General features: G+C 44.8%; 1 protein-coding gene across 1 annotated transcript in view; it reads right to left on the bottom strand.

The window, feature by feature from the left end:
- Nucleotides 1-22,469, bottom strand: part of LOC142440053 (uncharacterized) — a 176,189-nt gene that overhangs the window by 132,383 nt on the left and 21,337 nt on the right. Inside the window, exon 3 of the mRNA XM_075542671.1 lies at nucleotides 18,022-18,577. Coding sequence (XP_075398786.1) covers nucleotides 18,022-18,577 — 556 coding nt within the window. The remainder of the gene's footprint in view (nucleotides 1-18,021; nucleotides 18,578-22,469) is intronic.

The following is a 22,469-nucleotide window of genomic DNA, read 5'->3' as shown; positions in this document are numbered from 1 at the left end:
GATTTTAGGCTCAACCACATGAAATCACTAATATTCAAAGGTTTATAATACAGTCATATCATGAAACCAAAATATAAACACCGATTAAGCATAAAACCCATCCTGTGTATTAATGAGCCCATAAATTAGAGTTTATTTTCCACAAGATAATATCATCTGCAACAGAAGTTAATGTAAATACTTGAATTTTACTGGATTTAGAGTTTTATTGGCATTTAATTTGTAACTGCTTTCTTTTATATCTAAGTGCTTTAAACTAACACTAACTCCAAATCTGAATACACGGAAGTGGCCGTGTGACAAAAACAATTAATTCATCCCAGAAGTGAGGGCATTTTCCTTTGAAAGAAGTCCATACATGTCACAAGTTTCAGAACATTGTGTGAGCCCCTTGAATTATGCAAGAATCTGAGCACAAATTTGAGAAAAACGTGTCACAATCCCCTGTCTCCTGTTTCACAAGCTTTGTAATGATGGGCATCAGAGAGAGGAAGACGGCACAGCCCGGGCAGTTTCACACACTTCCCCATTCAAAAGAGACCCCTTAATCTTGTGAGCCTCAACTGTAAAACAGGAATGCTGATTGGTATTCCAGGGTTGTAGAGACATTCTAGGTGAGAGATCTAACATAAACTGTAACACCTAACATTTACCAAGCAGATAATCGTGTGCCAGGCACCAGGTAAACATTTAAATTCACCAGTTGAAAAAATATTGTAACAACTACACTCTATGTAGTTATTGGCATAGCTCCCCATTGTGGACAGTAACACTGCTGTGCTGACAAGGTCAGTGGTTTGCTCAAGGTCACGTGGCTAGTAAAAGAACCAAGGCTCGAGCAAAATGTTTCCTACCAGCAGTAGCTTTCTTCTCCGTTTTATAAAACTACCTCAATAAATGGTCCCATCTACCTTGATACTGATGTCTATTGTTTACTAGGATGGAAACATAAGCATTTCTCATGGTGTGGTGGGATATACTTCAGGCCACCAAGTGTGAAACTTAGCAGTCTGAAACCTCTACGACACCACAAGAGTAAGACAATGCTTTCTACGCCCGTAAAGAGCTAGCGTTTCAGAAATCCACAGGGGCGGTTCTGCCCTGTCCCACAGGGTCACTGTGAGTCAGAATTGATTCGATGGCAGTCCGTTTGGTTGTCTGTTTTTGATAGACCTTCTACTACAGCAGCTTCCAAGTCACAGGCCAGAAACCTAGCCAGGATGCTATTCCCACGGGGCTCTAGGCTCTTCTCTATAATACTTCTGGCACACGGTACAACTTTATTTTTGAAAGGCTTCAAAATTCTAGCTAGCAGCAAAGAAAATATCAATTTCCTCTTTTCAGGGTTCTACCGTCATTCTATCCCATGTCTCCTCCCTTTGTGCTCCTGTATTGAACACAAGACTGAGCCACTAGGCAGGAGCGCACGGTGATTGTGGGAAGGAGTCAGACCCTGTATTCGCCAAGTCTAGTTGAAAATCCAAACAAACCACTTGGCTAGCATTTTAAGCTTAGCTAACTTAAGTCCCTGGTGGATTATGCTTTAACAAAATCATAAGACTACTTTCTTCCCATCCTCTATGTCTTTCCCTTGTTTAGAATTTGACACTAATGACAAAAGATCTAAAATTTTATTTCCCTTGAAACCGGCCTACCTACATGAGTTATGTTTGCATCTTTAAAGGGCCACCAAAATAGGTGCTAAAAGAATCATCCTTTTTGGTGGTGAATGCAAAACGATCATTAGTTAATACTGAACCCTTACCATTCCCAGTGTTCATCCTAGAATCAAGTATAGGAGGGGCTTCAAAAAGTTCATGGAAAAATGGAATTAAAAAACAATGGAAATTTTTCACCAATTCACCAAACCCTCTCATACACTGTACTGAAAATAATAGTTTTAAAAATTGCTACAGGTCCTAACTTCTTAGGAAGAATCTAAAACAGCCAGGAGGCATATAAAACTCCCAAAAGGCTTAACCAAAATCTCAGTTTTTCTTACATGGCTGCGCTCCTCAAATTGCTTTACTTACAAAATTCTCTATTAGCCGGCCAGGCTAAAAGAACACATTTAAATGCTGGTATAAGTGCTATTGCTTGGTAGAAACAACAACAATAGAGAAAGATACCGCTAAAGCTACTGTCAGGTCTATACGAAACCTTTGGAAAAATTCTTAATTGCTTAAATACAGTCAGGCATCAATCGAAGTGGATAATATTGATTATTGCAGTGGTGGTGGTGGTACAGATGACTATGGGCTTCCTAAACTCAGGATTGGGTTGCAAGTACACTACACAGGAGATGTAGTAAATTAATATGGCTCTTCTAGCCATAATTCCTTATGTGATGTAATATAACTCTAGACTCTGGAGCCAGTGGCTATAATCTCATTTTGGAAGGTGTTTCCTGTTCCAGGATCAAGGTGGGAAGTATCTTCAGACTCTACTAGAGGGTCACTACTAAGTCACCATCCTTTGTTTCCATGGCGGTACGGCTGACTTAAAGACAAACATAAAAACAAAAGAGCCTCCATTAAAGCCATTCCTCTGTGCATGAGAGCCCTCTTGGACAGAGAGGAAAAAGCCAGGCGTCTCAGAAGAGCACACTCAAGATCTCGATGTGAAGTGGTGGCAGCTACGGCCAGCGGTACCAGAGACTGGCAGATAGGCCAGGGGGCCCCGCACGAGGAGCAGCATGAAGATTATCCACCCACCAAGTAAGAAAGCTCATACCAGTGACACCACCTGCTACCCCCACCCCCCTTCAAAGTCTTCTCCTGGAACCTGGAATAACATAAATATCTGGAGGCCCCAGATAATTTCACTTGGGAAAATGGAATATCTCCTAATAAACACAGAAAATGGGAGCATTTTAAATGGCCAGAAACAAGGTCTCTCCGGGTACTAGGAACAAATAGCAGTATGTTATTGTTGTTTGGGAGAAAGAACTTTCTACTCCCATAAAGTTTCATCCTTGGAAACCCTGTCCTGTGGCGTGGCTGTGATTCAGAAGCTACTCGATGGCAGTGAGCGAGGGATTATTGTTGTTAGATGCTATTGAGCTGGTCCCAACTCACAGTGACCCTATGTACAAAAGAGCGAAGACGATCTAGCCTGCACATCCCCCATAATTGTTATGTTTGAGCCACTGTGTCGATCCATCTTGTCGAGGACCTTCTTCCTCCCTCTGCTGTCCTTCTCCTTTACCAAGCACAATGTCCTTCTCCAGGGACTGGTCTCTCCAAATCACATGTCCAACGTACGTGAGACCAAATCTTAACCATTCTTGCTTCTGAGGAGCATTGTGGTTGAACTTTTTCCAAGACAAATTAAGTTCTTCTTATGGAAGTCCACAGTGTTTCTTTAATACTATTTCAATATTCAATATGGCATCCAGACCATAATTCAAATACATGGACTTTTCTTCATTATTTCTTATTCAAATACCCAACTTTTACAAACATATCAGGTCAATGAAAAAAAACCACAACTTGGTCAGAAGCTCCTTCGTCCTCAAAGTAATATCCTTGCTTTTCAACACTTAAAAGAGGTCTTGTGGCTCATACTTGCACAATTTAACAGTGTCCTTGGATTTCTTTACTGCTGCCTCCAGGAGGAACGATTGTGGATTCAAGCGAGATGTAGAGGTAGAGAGAGCCTCACTAATACTCATGGACTATATCTCACCTCCTCTATGTATATCTTAAAAAACACTCTGATAAAGGTAACCTCAAGTCATCTGGCATCCGTTTTCCAAGATGGTGGGGGAGCACGGGGGAGAGGGAGAGGACTATTCATTGCTCCATACCAAATTATGCTCAAGTCACCCCAAATCAATAGACACTCCTACGGGAGTGACAAGGGAACCTTACTGGAAATTCAAGTCAAGATTGGGGGAGGGGACATGTACGTCTCGGAGAAGACGATCACATTTCTATCGGTGAGGAAATGGGGAGGAGCAACCTCCCATTGAAGGAGCAAAAGGCTTAATCATGCTTATTCATAACCCCAGGGGAGAATATGCCCGGTCCTAATTGGCCACTTTTGACCTGGTTTCTATCCAGCCCTCACTGACTGGGGCTGTGTGCTATAGGCTGCTGGGACTTTAGACTCTGTCCTTTCAGAGACCACACCAGATGGACTCAACGTGGAAATCTCACTGGGGGAACTGGGCTTTAGCTCAAACGCACCTGGAAGTCCCTAATTTGAGAGGCAGATGACGGCTATCCCAAGGCCACAGAACAGGCGGTCCTTGGACTTTGGATCCAATCCCTTGCCTTGAGGGCCCAATGACTACCACATTCTTATTGTTTTTATGGCCTTGTTTTATTATGACCTGTATTAACCTGGTAGCCATAGTTCTTCATTATTGAAATGGAATGGAAGTTTTTAAGGTTATTGGAAGTTTTTCTCTTTAAAAAAAAGGAAGAAAAAAAATAAAAAAAGGAAGAAATCCTCATCAACGTCAATCTTGCCTCCCTTACTGTGATGTGAGCTGTTGGTCCAGTTGTGCGGCTCTTGGCTTTCTTGACATGGAGTTGTCATCCATACCGAAGGCTGCAGTCCTGGATCTCCCTCAGCAAATGAGCCCAGTGTCCTCACTTTCAGCAAGCCTTCCTCCAAACCCACTGTGGCGTTCTTCGTCACAGAGCTCAGCTTCTTTATTCGGTCCTTATACAGTCTGAGCAAGCATGGGGAAAGGATACAACCTGACACACACCTCTTCTTGATTTCAAACCATGAAGCATTCCCTTGTTCTGTTCACACCTTGATCTGTGTACAGGTTTCACGTGAGCACAACCAAGTGCTCTAGAATCCCCATTCTTCTCAAGGCTACTCACAGTTGGTTATGATCCACACAGTCAAGAGACTTTGCATGGTCAAGATAAGCATATTTCTTTAAAATGCCCTGCCCTGCCATCCCCTGCATCACGCCCTGCAGTTGACAACATTCCCGTCTCCCTCCTGCGCCCTTCAGTACATTTTCATCCTTCATGTTGTCGCATGAGTCACTAATCTAGCCTCTGGAATTTATGCTTACATTGGGAAAGTTCCAGTCAAAAGCTTTACTCAAAAACAAGGAAGAATAAAAGTTTTCAGGTAATGAAGACGACGATAGCAATAAATTCACAGCCTGAACACTAGGCTATCCTTGAAAAATAGCCGGTCATTCTTTTCTAGTTTCAAGAACGAAGGTGCTCAGTTAAGTTTGAAAGATTGAGATCAAAATGGTTAGTTTTCAGATAATATCTAGTTGAAAGAATGCGAATGAAATTTTATTTCTGAAACAACAGTAAAATTCTTTGTCTCTTTCTATGTTTAATAGGCAATATTAACAACTAAGCAATATGCAGAATAAACCTATGGTGGTTTTCCTGTACTGAAAAGCTAGATGCAACAATAAAAAGGAAGCAAATTAACAGCAGTGTAGTAATACAGCATCTTCTCCAAAGATAGTTAGTTGGAACGTAAAACAAAAATCAAGTCCACTGCCATTGAGTCTAGAGCAACTCATCGTGACCTCATTAATGGTTTCCAGTGCTGTGAATCTCTCTGGGAACAGAAAGCCTCCTTTTCATCTACAGAGCAGATGGTGGGTTTAAACCACCTACTTTGCTGTTAGTACTGATGCTTACGCAACAGCACCATGGTGGGCTGCTAGTCACAAGGTCAGCAGCTTGAACCCACTAAGCACTCTGCAGGAGAAAGCTGAGGCTTTCCACTCCCGTAAAGAGTTGACAGGCTCAGAAACCCACAGTGGCAGTTCTACTCTGTCCTGTGAGGGTCACCATTGACATGCTCGGAGTAATGACTTGAGAGCAGGGAGAAAACGACTCTAAAAGAGTGACTTTTCTAGATAAAGGTCAAATATACTAACTCTACTAACCAAATCTGAATACCTGCCCACAATAGTCTCCACGCATTTAACCACGTGCCAGACTCTTAGGAAAGACAAGGATTAACGTTTTAAGCTGATGGACTAGATACACATGGAAATATCACGCCCGTGTTTGGGAATTTCCCCAATGTTTCTGGAGTAAAGGCTGTCCTGCTTCCATAACCGGAGGGCATGAGAAAATCAATACAGCTACCCAGGCACAGCGGAGCAGCTTAATGCCGAATCCCGACAAAACTACTGAAGAAACGCTCTTAGGTGGCCTCCAACGTCAATGGGTCAACGCATGTTAAACTCTGCGGGCGCTCTCAACAAATGACGAAACAAAATAATGATAGAAGAAGCTGATGTAGGAAAAAAATAAACTATAATGTAGTATCTAGAGGGTACTCTGGTTTTTGTCAACCAAGCCTAAATTATCTAAGAAGATTAAAAATGATACTCCCTCCTAGGTGTTTAGCAGGGAGGAGATAAATATGTCAGAGAACTTCACCTAGCCTTCAAGAAAGTCAAAGAGAAGCATGGTAGAAAAAAAAAGCAATAGAAAAAAAAATAAAAAAAATTAAAAAAAGCAATAGAATAAATCGCACTAATAAAATTAACTGTGTAAGACACGGAGCACATGTCTTTTATTTTCATTCTCTTTTCCATTCACATGAGGTTAAAGGAATGGCAGAAAAGTTATTGGATTCCTTTGTTCCTCCTCTTGGCAGATCTTCTTCGATCTAATTTATGCCCCTTTAAAATTTACAGGACTTATATAACTCTAAAATGAGGACATATTAATACTTGGAATTCAAATATAACTTTTACCAAGTATTTCATTATCTTTCCCTACATGCGATGGAAACTCACTCTCCCATAGCTAATTCATATCCTCTTGTAACAAACACACGGCACTTACTCAATATGTTGGTGATGGCGCTTTCTTGCATGCACATTGAACGGTGGTGTGGGTCAACGTCGCCCAAGCTCCTGGAGTTCTGGAGCAAACACAGTTCTACACTGTGGGAGCTGGTTTAACAAACTTACAGTTTAGATGGAGATATGAAATATTAACCAGCCAATCATTAAATTCTGACTCATTGCCACCCCTGAGTGTCAGATTAGTACTATGTGTGCTCCATAAAGTTTTCAGTGGCTGATTCCCCAGAAGTAGATCGCCAGGCCTTTCCTCCTGGCATAATCACATCATATATTCACATTACTCACATTAGATATTAAAAATATACTCACATTAAAAATGTCTTATATTTGCTTAACATTGTATGTGGCTAGCTTCACTTATCCCTCACAACCACAATGGGAATGAACTTAGGCAGCCTAGGATCTTCATCAAAGCACTCTGGTGCTGCTATCAGGTAAGTGTTAGACTGTTGATGGCAATGTCAGTGGTTCAAACCCACGTGCCACTCCAAGGGAGAAAGATGAGGTTTGCTGTTCCCATAAACCTCTACACTGTCAGAAACCGTCAGTGGACTCAGTGGCAGTACTTTATCATCATCATATGACCAAGACCCCTGACTCTCAGAGAGCTAAATGCTTTTGGCCAATGTCATATACACAACGGAAACAGGATTGGTGCCATATGTCTCTGGAATGAGAGAACATAAATAGTTTAACTTGGAAAGAGAGTGACATTTTAAAACATTGCCTCGCCAACCGACTCAAGAAAGAAGAAAATAATGTTACCAGGAGTGAGAAGGTTGTGGGGCCTAGAGATCCAGGGACAATGAAATAAATCAGAAGTGGTGGGAGCTGTGATGTGTAACTTGTGAGCGAGGCCTCGAAGGAACAGATGGCAAGAGAATCGTAGACAGGAAGGACGCACCACGATGAACGCAAAATCAGAAAGGAAAGAGCAAGTGTGTGGAAGGCCTAAGGATCGGACAACAGAGAGATCCAAAGGGGGCGCCATGAGAAAGGGGACTAGAGCGAGAGAGGGCCCTCGAGGGAGTGAACCTAATGGTTGTCACTGCCGGATCTTAAGCAAGGTGTGCCGTGATGAAGGACACTGCTTTAGTAGCGTGTTAAAAATGGTCTGGTGTCAGAGCACCAGGGGTTTGTGGCTGGTGCAATGTGTGGCTTTGAAAACGGGTGCTTTGAAAATAGGCACAACTGAAGGAAAGATAGCAAATCTATTTCAATGCCGTGGACCTCTTTGACAACTTCGGTTCCTTTTCTCGCTCCTCCTCCATAGGTACGCTGGCCTCTGTGTTGCTTGCAGGAAGAGACGCCTTTTATTCCTGCCCCCAGTTGTCTGGCTTGTCCTTCCCTCTCTAGGCCCGACGAAGGCCCTCTACTTCATTGGGTCCCAGTTCAAATGTCACTTGAGAAAGATCTTTCTTCACGATCCTGTATAGGAGGACTGTTCATTTTTTCTATAGGACTTATCATTCCTTGGACTTAGGAGGGGGTATGCCCCCCACATGGAAAAAGCTCCGCTGGCAGAGCTTTCATCGTACGCCCCCCACGGACCCCCACCCCCAGGCGAGCATGGAGCAACTCGCTGCATTAGTGCACCCAGTGCCATAGCTTGGGAAGGTTCTCTCTGGTCACAGTGACTGTCTTCATAAAAGCAGTTTCACTCGGACATCGTTTTTTGAGATGGCTGATTTAATTCCACAGCATGCGCTGTGGAATTTTGTTTCCTGCTCGGGAAAAATACCACAGAAACTGTTGTGATGATGAACACAGCTTACAAGGACAGCGCTATGGGAAAAACTTGAGTATACCGGTGGTTTTCTTGTTTCAAAAAGGGTGCAATATTGATCATTGGTTAACCTTGTTCTGGACGTATACAACTTCCTGAACGGACGAAAATGTAGCCCTGATAGTTCTACTAGGTCAGACTGTCAATCCAGCTTTCTATTTAGGGGTTCTGAAAAGATTAAATAACAGTGTGCAGCAAAAAAGGGCTGATTTGGGGCAGGCGGGAGACTGGTTTTGCCCCACAATAATGCACCTGCTCACGGAGCCATGTCAGTGCACATGTTTTAGGCAAAAACAGCGTAACTCTCTTCACCCATGCACCTTACTCAGCTAAGCTCACTTTGTGAGACTTCTTTTTGGTTCCACAAGTGAAGAGGGAGCTGAAAGGACAGCGATTTAATGATGTAGAAGAGGTGAAGGAAAAAATAGAGGGAGGTGCTGTCTAGCCATCCAGATGAGTTTGAAAAATGTTTCCAAGAATGGAATCACAGATTTGACCAATGTATCACATGTAATGGACAGTATCTTGAAGGTGATAAAAAATTAAATACATAGCTTTGGGGAAAAATTCCTTTGGGAGGGGTACCCCCTTGTATAATACATTAGATCTTTTTATTTACTGATTATCAGTTCCAAACCCACTGCCGCCACAGTCAGTGCCTTCTGGGACTTCCGAGGGTTCTTAAATCATAACGGGAACAGAAAGCCTCATCTCCCTCGCTTGCAGTGGCTTGTGGGTTGGAACAGCTGACTTTGCATTCGGTGATCCCAGGTTACCTGATAGAACCACCAGGGCTCCCATTAAAATTTAAGTTCCTTGACTACAGTATTCTTTCCGAGTTTCTTCACAGTCTTATATCCCATCTTATTCCCAAATAAAGTTGGTATTATTCCCAAAAGCACTTGCTCTCCATCGTCTGTCTTTATTCCCAACTTCCAATGTAGGCACTAGGCTTCATACATCCCATCCCTTCTCGCTTGGCCTCATGCAACAGCCAGCCAAGTGATGCCCCCCGTCAGTCAAAATGCCCCTCCATCGCAATTCCCCCAACAAACTAAACAGCAAAGTGAGGCACTGCTCTTGTTCTTCCGATGGAGACTAAATTATGGCCAATAAGGCATTCTCCTCTGAATTTTTCTTGAATGGACACCGTTCCCTGCAAATACTATAGTTCCCACTGCTTGTGGGAAGCTCTTTTGCCACCCACTCTCCAATTGTCCTATCCTTTCAGACATTAACTCCAGTGTCACTCCTTGGGGTTCTGTACTGCCCATGCAACTGTACTGCTCGACTGTACAGTACTTACTTCAGTTGTAGTTATGTATTCAGTAGTGTACGTATATGTGTGTGATTTTTTTTTTTTTGAGTTTCAATGAATCACTGTCTTCCTTTGGGACTGCTTGCTCCCGAACAGGGCAGATTTGCTCAACAGCGGAGTTGCAGGAGCAAGAAAAATACTTGGTACATGGTTAGAAGAGAATGAACATTTGCTGGATAAACGAAAGAAGATATTCTGTCGGGACCCAAAGAGACAGAAGTCAATATCAAAACACAAATATAAAAACTTTCCGCAAACAGTGAAGTGAAGCTAACGGCAAAAATTATCAGGCAAAATCTATAGTATGGTCATGAGCTGTTGTTACAAAAATAGAGGGAGAAAGGGATCACCAAGGCCAGCTTTGAAATAACACCAACTCTTGCATGTAAAGGAATGGGACCAGGCGCCTGTTTTATCCAGAAACTCTGCAATAACTGGTCCAAGCAATTTACTAAAACTACATAGTTATAACTCAGGTGATGACAATAACTGGGTGACAGGTTACAGTTACATATCCCAGGAACAACTCTTTGACTCCTCAGTCTCTCAGGAAACATGGATCTGTGCTGAGAAACTGTTCTAACTTTGCTCTCCTTGGCATTTGCCTCTTACTCCCCTGGAAAACGCTGTAAAGATATCTCACTGTGGTTGATTAGGCATACGGTAATAGCTAAGTGAGGCCAGGGCCATGGAGAAAATGCCATACAAAAGGAAGAACCCACTTTGCTCCTGATTCAAGTGACTCATGCACACCTTGAGAAAGGTGCACACTACAGGGTCTGAGCACTGCAAGACACCCAGGGTTGAAGGGCAAGGTCTAACTGTGACCTACACTGTGAATGTTTTATTCACAGACACTAAAATCCATGGAGGTCCAAAACCTCAGGGAGCAGTGCGGTGGCTTGCTTTGACTTCTTTTCAAATAAGAGGTGATATTTATGAACATGAAAAATAAGTGAGTATCACTTCTTTGTCTTTGAACCCATCAAATAAATAGCTAAGTCTCCCTGTTCTGTGAAAGGCAAACCAAATATCAACAGTACACAGTAGTGTTCTAAAGTCAGGTTCCTAAAACGACTTTGCCATACCCTGCCGGAGCCAGGATTGCAGGAAAGTATGACAAACTCTGACCCCCCCCAAATCCAACAGACAAAAGTATGTCCAATTTCATGCCATTTATATGAAAAGAATGAAGCACAAAGAAACACAAGCCTGAACCACAGTTAAGAACCATGGCAAACAAAACAAAGGGAAAAGGAAAGCAGGCTAAACAGCCCACTTTACCAGATTTGGACAGGAAAGAGTGTGAGAGGGACAACCAACTACTTCCACCCAAAATTTGAGATTTGAAATTCATATGCACAAAAAGACATCTGACACCTTAGCATGTGCGCAGCTCTGGTGGGGCTCTGGGTTCCGGGCTAAGGGGCTGTGCACAAGGTCAGCAGTTTGAAAACCACCAGCTCCTCTGAGGGAGACAGATGAGGCCTCTCTCCCACACAGAGTTTTACTCAAAAAAATCCGCAGGGGCGGTTCGATCTTGTCCAATGATATCACTGAGTCAGAATCGGCTCAGTGACAGTCAGTAGCTTTTGTTTTGTGTTTGTTTGGTTTAAGTAAGAAATGCCTACTACACGCAAGGAATTCTAATTTTGTACAAAGCCTGGTATCACATGACTGATGCTCTTGTAGAATGTACTAAGAAATTAAGAGGTTGGTGATACAGCCAATCTTGTAAATAACATGTTTATGCATTTGTTGTCATCAAGTCAATTCTGGCTCGCGGGAACCCCGCGGGTGTCGGAGGAGAACGGTGCTCAGTAGTGTTTGCAATGGCGGGCATCTCGGGAGCAGGTCACCAAGCCTTTTGCACAAGGCGGCAATGGGTGGACTCAACTGCCAACCTTCTGGCTAGCAGCCAAGCACATCGTCTGTTTGCGGCCCGCAGACTCGGTTATGTGTACAGTGCTTTAAAACAACACACTTAATTTCTAACGAGTTCTAAGCTTAGTTGTTTTCTGAAAGTTTAAATCCATATTCAAATTAGTAACATTTTCCTATACATTATAAGTCATCTTAAGGTAAACTGATTTGGGCATACGTAAAAGAAATTCTCAACATCTGACATTGGTGATAAGGTATTTTTAGCCATGAAAATAGCAAGCACGATTCTTTTCTAGTGGTCACAGCCTTCCACCTTCATTGTTACTCATTTCCATCACCTCCCTTACACTGTAGGCAAAAACTGGCCTTTGGGCTCTGGCTGTCGCTAGCATTCTTTGGACGTTCACGTCCCAGTACTTGTGGTCTGCGGCCTCCTCAAAAGGAGCACCCTCCTTCTGTTACAGAAGTAGATGCCTTGCTTTTATTGTGTCTGGGCATTTCCCCCATCTTTGATGTGTTAAAGTTGTGCATTAAACTATTGCTTTCTCTGTGTGTGTGTGTGTCTGTCTCTCACTCCCTCTCTTTAGAACCCCATTCCTTCTGTTCTGGAGGTTACCGTCTTACATTCGCTGAACAGGGGCCATGTGGACGTCTCGCTTTGTCCTCCCTGTTACATGTGAGTCTAGACCAACACAGCTGGGGTGATGCCGGTACTGCCTCCATGCTGTGTTCCAGAACCTCACTGCTAATGTGTCGCTCTTGTTCTTTCAAGTTGAGCCTGGTTTGTAGATGAAGCTGAAGACGCCTTTCAAAAGTTCAAGTTCCTTTTGTCACAGATCCCAATCTCGCAGTCACACTAACTTGAGGAATGCCATCTATATGTGTAGACTTTCTGTTGCCACATGTTCCCAATCTGCGAAGTCTCAAAATTGGTATTACACATCATTTTCTACATTTTCCTCCCAGCAGGCCTGAACTAAAAACTATGCACGCTATCCAAATTAAAATGTTTCCTCTGTACTTAGAAAAGTTCACAGGCCTAACATAAAATAAACTTGATTTTTATCCTACAAAAATCAAAACCTTCTACCTCTCCACCTTAGAGGAAAAACTTCTAAAGCTTTGAGCTAGCAATGTCCAACAGAACTTTCTACCAGGATGGAAGTATTGTGTACATGCTGGTCTTCCTGCGGCGGCCACGCCATATATGACTACTGAGGGCCTGAAATAATGACTAGTATGACCGAATATTTGACGTTTTAATTTTTATTTCATTTCAATCCCTTTACATTTAAATTCAGACAATCAGCCCAGCTAGTAGCTCTCAAGAATTAAAAAGAACGTGAACAACTTGTAAGCTAACAAATTAACATGCCAGAGTTTCATAGATACTGGCAGAAGACATAAGATTCCAAGTTAAAAGACAAAGGACTTTCTAACTTCTTACCACGGGAGTATCAGCGCAATTGTGCCCGTTTTCTCAACCCTAATTCCCACAGGATGACGTGATGAGGGCCAGGTGACACCGGCACAGGCATTAATTTGTGCTACAGAAGAATTCTGAGTTAAAGTACCTAATGTTTTATACTGGATAGCCAGGCTGCCTGCTTTTGCTCGGGAGCCTCTTATCCTCCCAGGATATTTGCTGTGTAAAAAGGTTATCCAAAATGAAGTATCCAATGCCTTTGCTTGCAAGATGTGTAGAAACCCAAGTGAATTAAAAAATAGAGAATTCTCTCCCCACAAGAAAGGCATTACACATCTCTCTGAAATCCACCTCGTTCTCCATCCTGCTGGACCAGCAGCAGCAGGCTCACACGTGACAACTGTGAGAACGGTGCAGACTCGGCAGTGTTTCGTCCTGTTGTGCGTAGGCTCGCGCTGAGCAGACATGCTTACTGCCTGCCAAGAGCACTGCAGTAGTTTCCGAAAAGGCTCTCCTGCTCCCACTCCTGCCTCCTCCCAGGCAGCCTCCGTGCAGTAACCAGAACGTACTTTGTAAGCCCAAATCTAATCATGTCGCTTTTGTTTCCGCCTTGAATGTGTTGTCACCCACTGTTTTTAAGATGAAGCCAACCTCGCTTAGTAAGTTCCAGTAGGGCCTGAAGAGTGTGGCCCTGCCTCTATCCATGGGGACGCGGCTTCTCTCTCAGATGCATTCCTTCCCCCACGCTAGCCTTCTTTCTCAGCTTCCTAGATGCAAAAGTCATCAGAGGCAGTGCCTGATTGATTCCAATTCCAAATGTAGCTGGTTGGGGTCACACTTGGGCACCTTACATCCTGGGAGATTTTGCATTTATAAAATAGGAATACTATGTTCCTCTTGAAAAAAAAGAAAAGGCAGGGCATCTGGCAACAATTGGCCTGCATCTCAGCCAGACAACACTTGGCTAAAAGTCAGCACAGTGAAACCTCATGGAAGCTGGTTCTATATGGCTCTGCCTTGCTTTTCTTCAACTCTGAAATTTTCTGACTTTGACAAGTCAAGAGTCTTACCACTTTCCTACTGCTCATGCTAGTGGAATAGAGATACACAGATGGACTTCAAAATATTTGTAAGAAAATTCCATTATCTTTCAATTCCCCTTTCATTAACTTTTTAAAGCCCATTTGCACACACACGGTTTTAAACATTCTTTCTATATATAATATGTTATTTCCTCACCTGCCCCAGGAGACTGGACTATCACTTCAGGCGCAGAGCCGTGGCAGTGGCATTGCAATGACTGGTGTCAGCTAGCGCAGTAAGTCACCGTGCCGACCCTCATCCCATGCCCCCCACCGAACCACCCAGAAGCCTTAGTAATTCATGCTTTCTATCAAGATATAATAAAGGTTATAAATTGTCTACGTCTGTTATTCTTAGATTACATGAATAATCATTACTCAACAAAAGTCTGTAATATCTTTCTACACCGAAGTACAGGATTACATTATTAGTAAATGAATGGAAGTCATTTTTAAAAAATGTTTCTCTTTCTCCTATAACTACTTTGTTATCAAAGCTATTGATACAGGGTCACAAATACTACTGCACAATATGTGGGTAAAACACCCACACAAGTGACTAAATCAATGACTATAAAAATACCAATAGCAACAAAAACAACAGTGAACGCTTATGGTATGTGCAGACAAAAACCACATGATTTAAGGAGACATAAGTGGGTGATAACAACATAAATGGGTGGAACATATGAGAAGGTTCAAAAAGAGTTTCTGCTTTATAGGTATATGGATTCATGCAAACTGTCTCACCAAAAATATTGTTATCATTATAACTTACTACAGGGGCATTTTTATAGAAAATAATAAGTATCGGTTGGAATACTGCACAAAAATTATCCAGATTTTTTTTGCTGTGAGTTCCTGTGTTTTTTAAGAAACAGGCAATGTGCTAGAGCACCTTCCCCAGAATCACTCCTTTTGTCTTTCCAATGGCCCTTTGAGACAAGTGAGGATGTCAGAGGTTAAGTAATTTACCAGTGTTACATGACTAGTAAGTGCCTGAGCAGATCCCAATTCTGGGTCGATCATACCCAAAAGCAAAATTCCCAAACTTTTAAAATATATTCCATTGGTAATAATAGACTACAATGGATTATGAGCTACCACAGATTTAGTTCAGAGGAAACTGGAATGATAGTTTTAAGCCTGCTACTAAGAGGCTGCTCAATGACAGACAAGAGAGAAGTCTTAAACCCCACATCATTACTTTAAATTGTAAGTAAAACAAGATAACTGACATTTCATATAGGAAATCGAAGGACCCATGACACAACCATCAATTTTTTTCAGCAATTTGTAATTTTTATATGATCTTTACGAGTTATTAAGGATTAAAAGAGTTAAAGGGATGACCAAAGTTCTTACAAACACAAAAAGATTTCTGGCTCTCAGTGTCATGATCATTATACCAAACCACACAGTGGCCAGGGAAGTGACAAGGATCTTTAGTCTCATTTCACAAAGAGGAAACCAAAGGAACTGAGAAATAATGTGAAGTGTAGAGTTAACATCAAGGCCCACGGCAGCCTACAGTGCCTCACGGCTGAAATTTAATCGAAGCTTTGAAGGACGGACGGCCTAGTATGAAAGCTTGACAAATCCCACACATAGCCAACAGATGGACAGATCCTTCTCCGGAGCAAGAAAACGATCCGAGATGTCATTGAGTGGCACAAAATGTTATAATCAAAAATGACAGACCTCAGATCAATCTTTTCCAGGGAAGATTCTCGCCCATCTTTTACACTAAGCCAAATCAGATATGTTTAAAAAAAAAAAACCAAACAACTCTCACTGAACAGACTGAAAGGTCTTAGGTCAATATTCCAGTTAATCCTGAGCCTGCCAGGCCCTCAAGTGATCAAGTCTCAAATTTATTTTTTAATCTTACATTCAATCTCTGTATTCTTTTCTTTTTTTCAAGGTATAATATAATTTCCTTTTTACCTATCTAAGTCACATAAATTTCTTGACTTAGTAAATGAAGTTAGAATTGAAATCTCAATAACTCTTAATATTTGATTTCCATATCATACATATATCCGAAACTTTTCTGAGCTTTAACTCTAAAAACACAGAATTCATAAAGCACAAGCATTAACTTAAAACAAAACACTGTCTTAGCCCAAACCTGGCATTTTTCCAATCTATTAAGTAAACTGACCGAGCAGTGACCTTACAGAACCTTGGGTAATGCATTGTTGACATCATTCTACTTGCGATCTGTGGTCATCGGAACACACGTGATGTCTATATGCGATTAAACTACTTAATCTCCAAATTAGATCGAAAACCTTTTTCAATCAAGAAATATATCCTATAATTTCTATCCCTAACAACAGAGAGCAGAATGCATTGCACAAAACAGGAACCCAAGAAAACCAGTAATTCATAGATGCCAGGACCTAGCCTGTCAGGTCTGATGATGATGATTTTCTGAGACCACTTTCTTTCTTTTATAAAATAACTAAAATGAAGAAACGGATGCTTCTTGTGCTAGTGTTCACAAACTGAAAATTTACAAATCATGTGTCCTAATCTCATGTTTTCTTGTGCTGAAAATCAGTACTTACTTCACCAAAGTGAAAGTCTCTGTCCTGAATTACTATAATTTGCTGCCATTCATGAATTTAAATGTGACCTTGTGACAGAAAGATATTTAAAGATTATAAATATTTGAAGCAAATGCAGCTCTCATTTTCAAAGACAGGCCAAGAACAATCTTCTTGATATTTTAATTTCTATGATTATGACCCCCTTAGGTTTTACTTTCAAATCTGCACACTAATGGTCAGCTGCAGGAATATATATGCCTTTCATCCCACCATACCTAACTAATCACAGTTCCCTGGAAAGACCTGCACGCAAACGATCAGAACACAGGACCTGCCATTAGCAGTTTCATGCGACATGACCCATGGGCTCAGTAATACACCTCAGTCACTTGGTTGGATTACCACAAGGGTCGCTGAGGTGACCGGAAAAGCCGCATATTTTGCAGGGAAGAGTATCAATGTGATGGGTCCTGTCCTATGCTCCACTGGGAAAGGCGGCTAAACCAATCCTGACTTGACTGCTGAGTAGCAGATACTTCCAATTCGTATTCCTATCCTCGGAGGCAAAACGCAGGGAGGAGAGCAGCGCTGGGGGTGGATGGCGCTGGGAACGGGGTTCGCACCGCGTGCTGGCCCGGCTCTGCGCGCGCTCCGTTCCAGCCCCACGACCTGCGGGCGGCCTACTTCTCCCAGCCCGTCCCGGGATGGGCCGGCAGGCGTTCTCCCCTTACAGAGTTCTCCAAGTTGGAGCACCGGGGTTAAAAGGAAGGAGGAGGCGCAAATGCTCCCCTAAAGTGACCGGGCCGGCACCGAGGGCCCAGAGCCCGAGCCCTCGCAGGGCCGGGCAGGGACTCGACGTGGTGGGGGGCTCGGCGCAGCCCCCGGGACCCTCCTGGCCGCCGCACCCGATCCCTGCGACCCGGGCGGCGACCCGGAGGCGAGGCGGCCCGAGCGGGGAGCGGCGCTGGAAGCGGCGGCGGGAGGAGAGCTCCAGCACCGCCGGGGCGCCCAGGGGGAGCGAGGGCGACGGCCGCCGCGGGAGCCCGTCCGGGGCCGGGCGTCCGCCGCCGTTCCCGAGCCCCTCCCTCGCCCGGCCCCCCTCCGGCCCCGGCCCCGCCCGTCCCGCCCGCCCCGCGGCGGCACCCACCTGCGCGCGGCTCCGGCCGGGGCGGAAGCGGGAGCCTCCTCCGGGCGGCGGGGCGGCGGGGCGCGGGCTGCAGGCGGGGTTACCCGGGAAGCCCCGGCGCCCAGGGCGGGGACAAGCCGAGCGCGCGGCGGCGGCGGCGCCCGGGACCCCTCCTCCCCGCGCGCGCCCAGTCCCGAGCCGGCCCGCGCGGCGCTCCGTCCGGGCTCCCCGGGCAGCGCCCGTCCCTCCCCGGGGCGGCTCCGCGCCCTCCGCTTCCGCCCCGCTGCGCCCTGGGCTCGGCGGCCCAAGTGGGAGTCGGGAGGGCGCTGGCGGGGAGCCGGACTCGGTCCCCGCAGTCCCGCCAGCCCCGAGACGCGCTCGGCGTCCCGGGCTTGCACGGCGGGCTCTCGGGTCCGGCGGGTTTGGGATCCCGGGATCACGGAAGGGGGCCCGGAGCGGGAACGCCCGCCGGAGAGCCCCGGGAAGGGGACGAGTGTGGGCTGGGCCTGAAACTCTGAGACCCGCTTGAACCCCGGGTCCCTAAAAGCAGCCCTCAGAGGTGGCCGCGCCAGCTGACCTGAGGGAGGCTGAGAAAAATGTCCGACCGGCACCGGCCCCGAGGATGTTTCTCGGGAGACTCAAAGCCCCCTCCCCCTTCATCCGAGGCTGGAGGCTGGAGGCTGGCGCAAGAGTGCAGGGAAGAGGGAGACTGGGCGCCCCGATAAACCGTGGGAAAGGTGCACTCACCCCCTCGCCCGATCCCTGGATTCTGGCCACCTCGTTCGGTCCTCAGCTCAGTTCAGAGCACCCCAGGCCCAGGACATCTCTCCTATCCCGCCTTCCCTCCTCCACCTTTTAAAGGAAACCCGGTTCACCCTGCAGTGTGCCAAGCGCGTGCACACTGGCCACTTCACTCTGGCTGGCAAGGTACCCAGGAGCCGGTCCCCTGCCAGCCTCACCTGCAGCTAGCAGGTATTGGCGGGGCTGGAGAGTTGGCGCTGAGTTTATACCGGAGACTTCATGTTGTGCTTACTAACCCTACCCACGCTTCACAACACTTTGCACCCAAGATTACTTTGCGTCCGCCTGCCTCTACCATCCCGCGGGAACCCTGGGGGGGGCTTGGCTGCTAACCGAAGTCAGCCATTCGTGCTCACCAGATGCAACCTTTAAGGAAACCCCATAGGTTTCCTATTGGGGTGAAGCCGCCCTTTGGGGGTGGTTAGAGACTGTAAATCTCTAAGTGGTTGATGTCGTTTGGTGCCATGGCGACCGGATGCACCACAGACAGAAACAGGGCCGGGTCCTGCGCCATCCTCACAAGGGTTCCCATGCTTGAGCATGTGGTTGCAGCCAGAGTTCAGCTCCAAGGGCCTCACCTCTCCCACAGAACGACTCGTTGGGTTTCTAGAACGACAAGCGCAAGCCTGTCTGCCACGGGGACTCCTAAGAGTTGGCATCAAATCGAAAACTGGCTGTGTGGCTGTCATGATTTGGAATGGTGGTGCTGGAGAAGAAGATTGAAAGTACCATGGACTGCCAAAAGAATAAATCAGTCTGTCTTGGATGAAGTACGGCCAGAGTGCTCCTCAGAGGCAAGGATAATGAGACTGACTTAGATACTTGGGACTTGTTGGGTGAGACCAGTCCCAGAAGGACATCACGTAGGGGGCAGGGAAGACAAGAGAATGGCCCTCAATAAGATGTGAGTGAGGACGGCGTAAGGCTGGTAGTGTTTCATTCTGTTGTGTGAACGGTGGCTATGGGGCGAACCCACTAAACAACATCTAACAAAAGCAACGAGTCAGAATGCAGGGTACCCCCTCCTTCAGTTCATCGCTTGGGTGTGTTCACTGGACCTCACCCACCCCCCCAACTGGGTTTCTCTCTCAGAGTTCTTTCTTTCCTCCCCCAACTTCTTCTATCCCAGGTCCCCCCTCCAAGATCCTGAGCTGCTCCAGATAGCTCCTTTTCTTCCTCCTCTTGCTCCTCAAGAATGCTGAGAGGATTGGTTGGGGTTGGGAGGCAAAGAAAAGGATGAAGCAGGAGCAGCCAAAAGTCTAAAGGGAAGGAACACAAGTGCAGACCAAAAAGGCACTAGGGCGAAGAAGACGGAGAAGGAGGTCGGGGCCCCAAGCCATAGAAAAGGTCCCTGCAGGAAATCCATTTTTCTCCCAACCACCTTGGCTTGTAGCCGAAGGACTGGGAAATCTGGACCACCTTCTCAGCCAGCAGTGGTTTAAGTCAAGGATTAACTCTGGGAGGGGCCAATGACTTGATTGACTGCCTCTGGGCCCCTCCTTCCTACTGCAATTCCAAAGCAGGCTGGTGGCCCCTCACTCTTGACAGCGATGAGAAATTCCTTATGGAAACTGATGATCACTAACAAAATGGAAAAACACATGGAGCGGGCCTGTTTACATACAGCCCGGAGCAGTTGTTCTTATGCATCCGCAAACTAACAAGACTTTTCTCCTGGCCCGAGTTGTTAACTGAAGGAAACCCCTGGGACCCTCCCTTACCTGGAAGTCACTTTTGGTGTAGGAGGAGGTGATCTGGAGGCGCAGATGTTCCAGGATTCTGATGGTGGTTCATTTAAAGCCCATTCCAGCGCACAAGGTTTTCCTTATGTCGAAATGGTTTTCCTATTCAGTGGATCATATTGTTACTTTAGTACCCTGGGACACTGGCAATGTAACTTGTTGGTAACCCACCGTCACACACTCAAAGCCCTGGTCCACACAACCAGTGTGCTTAGGGAAGCCAGGGCCAAGTCCAGTGCCATAGAGCTTCAAACGTTACTGCTCGAGGCATCCCAGGCCCGCCCGGAGCACACAAGCTTAGCATGGACTTGGGGGATGGAGCCCCCAGCGGCACATTTTCTGAACTTGGAGGTTTCTTTCTTCAGGGCCTCACCCCACCTAAGTTTGGCTCCACTCTCTCGAACTGTCATTACCAAACCAGTCTGTAGTGTCCTGGGCTTACTTTTGAAAAGGCTACATCCAATTTCATTATAAACTGTTTTCATTCCCTTAGCTCTGTAGTGCACAAAAGACTGACTACTGAAAGTTCTAGGGATTTGCCTCAATTTTTCTTTTTTTTAAGTTCCTTCTCATATGAAAGGAGAAATTCACTCTGACACATTCTTTCTGAATAGGATAATCTCTCTGTATCAATTAGCTGCTTTAGTTTTCTATTTAGTGGTATAATATTACTACAAAAAGTCATCTATTTATAGTTGGATGGAATAAAGTGCCCAGATTTGGGTCTATTTGTTTGTTTCCCCCTGGGAAAAAACCCTTGTGCCAAAAAAAGAATGATTGGGTTTATTTACAGGCAGCGAACTTCGTCTCTGGCAGAGTGTCACAAAGTAAACGGAGATGGCGATTCCATCTAAACCTCCCCTTTCTTCAATTTGCCTCTGAGTGTCCCTGCCTCCCTAAGCTTGCCAGTCCAGGTCACACACGTGTGAAGGACTTTGGATGGCTGTTTTCCACTACTACTTGTTTTTGAGAGGGGTGAAATTGCAAACGGGAGTGGCAGGGGGAGGGGTGAGCATGAAGAACCTTTCCAGTACCCTTTATTGTGAGTGCTTTCTGGTAGTCCTTTCATTGTAAAGCCAGGCCCAATGGGAAGAATGTATGTGGACAACTGATGAAATGTGCAGACCTACATCTAGTGTGAAGAGAAATGCACATGTATTTCTCCATTTCTTCATTTTATAGCACTTTGAAAATTATCTAAAAACAACCCCAAACCTACTTGAGATCACAAGGTTACACTTTAATAGTAGAATAGGCCTTAGAAATCATTGCAGCAAACATTGAAATGTGCTTATGAATATTCAGAACAAGAGGAAATATTAATTTCAATTTATAAGTCATCACAAAGCTGCTTGTGGGTCGAAGAATGAATAGTTCCATGTTAAAGTAATATATGTTTGTGCTTTCACAAATAAATTTTTCTCTGAAATATAGACATCTGTCATGGAGTCAATTATCTTGCACAGCATGTGCTATAAAAACACATAAAATAAATAATACAGTGCATTGCTTATTTGAAAGTGATCAGGAATATGCAGCTTCATGCTAGTATGTCTTTAATTTCATGGTGTTAAGAAAAAACTATAGGAGTATGAAATAGCAAACCCTTTCCTACTGGAGTACTAATTCAATTACCTATCAGTATATAGGAAAGAATTTCCCCCCTATTATCGGACAGAAACACTATGGGACAATTTTCCCGTCTTACTCTACTAGCCCCTGTGGAGAGAACATGAACAGGAAGTTTCCTTTGAAAACAATAGGATCATCACACTCTGATCTGCTCCAGGGTGTACAGAAGAATAAGGCTAGAGATGGCATTCTGAGGACATAAATTATCATTTAAATGAGGCTATCCTCTTATGAAATTTATGCATCAAACGGGCCTCAAGATTTTAAAAGTGCAATAGGAGGTTGCTAGGCCAA

Source organism: Tenrec ecaudatus, chromosome 2 (assembly GCF_050624435.1).
Source record: "Tenrec ecaudatus isolate mTenEca1 chromosome 2, mTenEca1.hap1, whole genome shotgun sequence".
In the NCBI taxonomy this organism is placed as follows: Eukaryota; Metazoa; Chordata; class Mammalia; order Afrosoricida; family Tenrecidae; genus Tenrec; species Tenrec ecaudatus.
This window is presented reverse-complemented; position numbering and strand designations above follow the sequence as displayed.